We start from the raw sequence: 6,199 nt of genomic DNA on the forward strand, positions 1-6,199 counted from the left end.
CTATTCGAGTGACGACTCTTATTTCTCTAGGATATATTCCTAGGAGTGGGATTGCTGGATCGAATGGTATGTCTATTTCTAGTTTTCTGAGGAGACTTTGTATTTTTTATAAAGCCAGTATCTGAACTAACTGTGAAGGACTGTAAAAATGTAAAACATGATTCTAGATCCTTAGATTTTTATCAAATCTGGATAGATAGACATACATAACATGCATCTATTCTCTGTCAGACCACCAGTTTTTCCCATCAACAAAAACCTCCTGGAAGGTACCATAACATATTCAGGTCTTTATGCAACTCCCTTTTGTGTGGGCATTTACTATGTCTAATCAAGCCAGGTCAAGCATCATTTCTGTCAGTATCTGATGCATGCTGGGGTCATGCAACACATTAGAAGTAACTAAAGCATGCTGTGCCCCATTTCATAATAATAATGAGAGCTAACGTGTATTGAGTACTTACTCTGTGCCAAATGATTTGCATGTGTTCTCTCCCTTAATCCATATTAACTTTACAGATGAAGAAACACAGAGTGACTAAGTAAGTAGCTTGAGGTCACACAACTTATAAGTGCCAGAGTTAAGATTTGAACACAGGTATTCACATGTTGTAGACCACATTTTTAATCACTATGCTAGTCTGAGAATTCCTAGGTCTAAGACTTTAAATTATGTAAAACAATTGTGTTAATTTCTCTATCAATTTTTTAAGCTAAAAATCTATGCATTGAGTAATCCTTAGACTATTAAGGATTCCTTAGACTACTAATGGATAGGTTTTAATATTAGGTTAAAGTAAATACCAAGAGATGAAATAAAACGGAACTAAAAGTTTTTCATCTTAGTTAATAATTTGTAATAGCTTTCACCTTAGTTAATAATTGTAGTACTTTAGGAATTCTCTTTTTATTGTGGTCCTGAATTATCATTAAGTAGAACAGTGATCTTCACAGATGAGATGTATAATAGAATTTGCAAAGTTAGGCAAAAGTTGTTATATAGCATAACGAAAGTAATAAAAGATAAACTATCTCGGGTTATATTAGCTTTTCAATGAAAAGCAAAACAGCATTTAGACCTTTATTTCCCTTTTATTTCTTTGTTTTCATGATACGTTTTTCCAAAGCAAACACATCCTCAGTTTAAAAAGATTCATTTTAGATAGAGGTAAATAAAATAAATATAAATCCAATCCTTAGTAGTAAGAACCCAGCACCTTGGCACTGGTGTCGCCGTTAGACAGAATTGGCATCTACAGTAATTGGGCCCTATGGATTTCTACTTGGAGCAGTACGGAGAAAAGAGATAAAGCAGCTGGTGCCTGTGGCCAGAGTAACTGGCCCACAAGCGCTGTGTGCAGCTTACAGTAGGAGGAAGAAAGCCAATTACCCAGCGAGAGCCTGATACAGAAATACAAATCACTGAGGTCAGCAAAGCCATGGTCCAAGTTACCAAAGACCTCTTGAGCTAGAGAGAGTTTCTTTTTAAGGTATTAAGAATAAATTTTGTGAGTATGAATTGATTACAAAGTATAAATTTAGGAGATGTGCAAGCATTCTTTTGTTTATTTTTCACATTCCTAGCATCATTTGAGAGGTTTCTATCCAGATAGGAGAATTCAGACACTTTTCCAGTCTGCACTGCTAGTATAAATCTTCAACACCTCTGTTCTTTCCCTACGGCAAACTGCAAAATGCCCTGTGAGTAGAAAAATGAAATTCCCACTTCTCTTCCACTTCTGTCCTAACACCAGCTGCACATGCAGCACTTCTTCTGATCCTAATCACTCGGAGCTAGATTACATCTCACAAGTTAAAGGATTCAGTCCTCCAGACTGCCAAGTTTGCCCAACATCTCAGATGCCAGCCGCAAGCTTGGGAGTCCACACAACTCCTTCATTACTGACCTGCTAGCTACAGATTTGGAAATTTCCTCTACACTTCAGGATACCAGCCATAAGCTTAGGGGTCCCCAGCCCCCTCATTCTGACCTGCTGACTCCCACTACTCTCTTATTTCAGTAATTCACTAGAACAACTCACAAAACTCATGGAAGGCACTACACTTCCGATTAGTTTTACTGCAGCCAAAAGGAGACCCCCCGGGGTCAGTGTAAAGAAGAGATGCATAGCATGAGGTCTGGAAGGGTCCCCAACATGGAGCTTCCATGCCCCAAAAAGGACATGTCACCCTCTCAAGTACCCATATCTTTTTACCTACCAGGAAGCCCATGGAGCTTCCGTGTCCAGAGCCTTTATTGGGGTCTCATTATGTAGGCATTATTGATTGAATCATGCCCTCATTTCCCCACCCCCTGAAGTTGGATGATATCATGAGGTAGTCTTTCCGGCCTCCTTCCCTCCCCCGCTCAAGAGGTAACTCATTAGCATAAACCATCTGGTGTAGTCTGGAAGACTCATCACATACACTTCAATCTTCAATCACCAGAGCAATTCCAAGGTTTTAGAGGTTATCTCTCGGGGATTAAAGACAAAGACCAAATTCTTTAGGGAAAGTTAACTCCAAGCCATGGCATCAATAGTGTTACCATCAATGAATAGTGCTGTCCTGCGTTTATAAATAAGGTTACATTTTATTGTCTTTTTAATAAGCAGTAATGGTGTTTACATCCTGTCAAGCAATTTCTATTTTTTTTCTAAGCCAGTGGTGCATCCTTAAGCAAGGCTACATTAAGTAGATCAGATAAAGTGGACTTGCTTCACTGCAAAGCTTGTAGGGACTAGGTCAGGTGAAACCTTATTATCATTTTAGTGATGAGCTCAGGTCCCAGCAAACAACCCCTAGTAAGACTGAGCTTCAGATATCAAGAAAGAAACTGGTATCCAGACAAGATACACAACTGGGCTTCTTCCAGTACAAACATCAGCTATATAGTTTTCCCTCTAACTGCTACTTTCTCAACTCTTAAGAATCACAACATAAACAGAACACCCATTGCCTTGAAGTGCCTAGTGAGTTGGATTTGAAAGAGTCTCAGAATGCTGACTTGATGAGAGGTTTTATTAGCAGCTAGTGGTAGATCTCATCCTGATAGTACTTTCACACTTCTGCAGTTCAGATGGATTAGCCTCACATACGTTTGTTCCTATAAAGAAAAAGATCATATATCTGTTTGGATTTGGATTACTTTTTTGATATTACCAAAAATTCTTAATTCAAAGAAATCAGTGGGTAATGATTCTTAATATACACAGGGATTGAGTTCTACAGTACTTTCCATAACTTAAAAAGCAATGTTAGTTTCAAGTTCCATGATAGAGGCTATGAAGTCCATAATTCCTTTAATTCTAGTTCATATGAAAACTAATCTTTTATTCACTGTGTACCTTTGTAGGTACTCATTTGCTTTCAGGTGTTATGAATGATGAAGGCATATTTTCTCTATATTTGAATTTAGAATTCAATTTTGGACTCTATTAGTATTTTGTCATTCCTGTGTCTCTGTAGAAATATTTTCCATGCAGTGTGGACCCTCCTATCCTTCCCCAGATTTTTAGATGCTACCTGGCTAGTATGATTTCGTAATAACCTGTTGCTGTCAAGTCAATTCCAACTCATAGCAACCCTATAGGACAGAATAGAGCTACCCCATAGGGTTTCCAAAGCTGTAATCTTTACAGAAGCAGACTGCCACATCTTTCTTCCGTGGAGCAGCTGGTGGGTTCGGCTGACCTTTCAGCAAACAGCCAAGGGCTTAACCACTGTGCCACCAAGGATCCCCAGAGACAGCACTACTGACCATTATTTTCAATCTGACATTCCCCCTTACGTTGGACTTATCTATAAGCTAATTTTGGGGGAGGATGAATGAGTCACAGTCATTTAGCTCTGCCATCAATTGTGTGGGGTAATGTGTTTAGTTTTACTTGAAAGAAGATTTAGAAATGCTATTTCATGTTGAATACCTTTAGGGCTATAGTTTTCCTCTCTCTTTCAAACAGGTATCTACTTTCATCCAAGCTCAAGTAAAGAGGGAAGACAATATACCCCATATGTTAAAAGTCCCCTCTTAGGACCATGGTCTCGGGGAACATCTAGCTCAATTGGCATGACACTACTTATAAAGATAATGCTCTACATTCTACTTTGATGAGTAGTGTCTGGGGTCTTAAAAGCCTGTGAGCAGCCATCTAAGATACTCCACTGGTCTCATCCCTTCGGGAGCAAGGGAGAATGAAGAGAACAGGATACAAGGAAAAGATTAGTCCGAAGGACTAATTGTCCACAGCTACCAAGGCCTCCACCAGACTAAGTCCAGTACAGCTAGATGGTGCCCGGCTACCACCACTGACTGCTCTGACCACGATCACAACAGAGGGTTCTGGCCAGAGCTGGAGAAGGATGTAGAGCATAATTCTAACTCACAAAAAAAAAAAAAAGACCAGATTTACTGGCCTAAAGGAGACTGGAGAAACCTCGAGAGTATGGCCCCCAGACACCCTTTTAGCTCAGTGGTGAAGTTACCTCCGAGGTTCACTGTTCAGCCTGGGAGTGGACAGCCCGGTAAAACCAAATGAGACTAACGAGGTACAGGAGTCCAGTGACAAGGGCCAGAAGGCAGAAGGGGAGAAGGAAGCTGATGATAGGGAACACAAGGTTGAGTAAGGATATTGTTGATGTGTTGTGAGATTGTTAACCATTGTCATAGGGCAACATTTGTAGTAACTGTAAAATGAGAAACTATTTTGTTCTGTAAGCCTTCATCTTAAGTGAGTATAACAGCACAATTGGAAGAGCGTAGTCAATGTCACTGAACTGTGTATGTAGAAATTTTTGAAACGGTGTATCTTTGGCTATGTGTATTTTCACCAAAAAAAAAAAAGGATGAGAATTTAGAGGGTTAAAATGTTGTGGGGTTGTTAACCAATGTCATAAAACAACATGTGTACTACTGTTTCATGAGAAACTATTTGTTCTGTAAGCCTTCACCTGAAGTACAATAAAATATAAAAAAATAAATAAATAAAGTCCCCTCTTATATGCAAATGATAGCTAAGATTTGAACAACATAGTACACACACTATAATTTGAAGTAAAGAGTATAAGGAAATATGATGTAAATGAAAATATGGGAAATTTCAAGAGTCTGCCAGTGGTTGACCTTACCATCTTGTTAATTTTCTGTATTATTTTCTGACCATCTTTTCTTAAGCCTGATACATTGTTATACTGTTTTCCTTTTTTTGTTTATTTGTTTGTAAATACACCATCAGAAAAGGAAAAACCTGTTCCTAAGTCTTTCTTGGAATTATTTTTCTTTGTTTGATTCAGCAGAACCTATTAAACATTTCATACATGCAATAAATAGCAAATACGTTTTTAAAACCTGTCTGAAGAATGTTTCTGTCTGGTAAAATTAACTTGTTTCTTGTTTTCAACACACAGGGTGTGCTCTGTGCAGCTCCTCTGATTTTCATCATCCCATCAGCATGTTATCTAAAACTGTCTGAAGAGCCAAGGACACACTCAGATAAGATTATGTCCTGTATCATGCTTCTCATTGGTGCCGTGGTGATGGTTGTTGGATTCGTCATGGCTGTCACACATCCTCAAGACTGCACCCACGGACAGGAAATGTTCTACTGCTTTGCTAACAATTTCTCCCTCACAAATGTCTCAGTTTCTCATTTTCAACTGACAACACAACTTTCAGTTTTAAACATCAGTATCTTTCAATGAGCTGACTGCTTTGAACAATACACGTTTTCCTAGACTTCTAAAACACATCATTACATTCATACACATTCTCGTCTGTATTTACATTATAAAATTATCATGATGGCAATTACCAAGACTTGATTTTCTTCATATAATAGATTAAATTGAATGTATTTTATCTTCAATAAATAAATAATATTAAATAAACAAATAAAATAAATGTTTTGTTTTAATGACTGGACTAATGTTCATTGCAGAAGAAAAAGTGAAGCTTTTGGCATTTGCTGCCATCCCCCCAAAGCGTTACTCTTTTATTTAGTATGTGAGTCAACACGTTGCCTCCAAAATAAATAGTCAATTTGTGGATTGGAATTTTATATACATGTCCTTCAGGAAGAAAAAAAAATCTTTTTTAAAGTCTATGGAATCAAAAAGAATGGAAAACCAAAATATGATAATGAGTAGATGCCCCAAGAGCAAAGATAAGTTTCAATTATAATTTTACTAGTATCCCTTGCTT

General features: G+C 37.9%; 1 protein-coding gene across 3 annotated transcripts in view; it reads left to right on the forward strand.

Moving 5' to 3' along the window:
* Positions 1 to 5,819, forward strand: part of SLC38A11 (solute carrier family 38 member 11) — a 59,902-nt gene extending 54,083 nt beyond the window's left edge. For 2 of the 3 annotated variants that reach the window (XM_004375573.2, XM_004375574.2), the window contains one exon: positions 5,407 to 5,806. In XM_004375573.2, the coding sequence (XP_004375630.1) occupies positions 5,407 to 5,700 (294 nt within the window). In that variant the 3' untranslated portion in view covers positions 5,701 to 5,806. Of the gene's footprint in view, positions 1 to 5,406 lie in introns of all 3 variants that reach the window. The other variant, XM_004375575.1, reaches the window with a different exon arrangement.
* The last annotated feature ends 380 nt before the right edge of the window (positions 5,820 to 6,199 follow it).

This window comes from Trichechus manatus, unplaced genomic scaffold, assembly GCF_000243295.1.
Source record: "Trichechus manatus latirostris isolate Lorelei unplaced genomic scaffold, TriManLat1.0 scaffold00037, whole genome shotgun sequence".
Taxonomy (NCBI): Eukaryota; Metazoa; Chordata; class Mammalia; order Sirenia; family Trichechidae; genus Trichechus; species Trichechus manatus.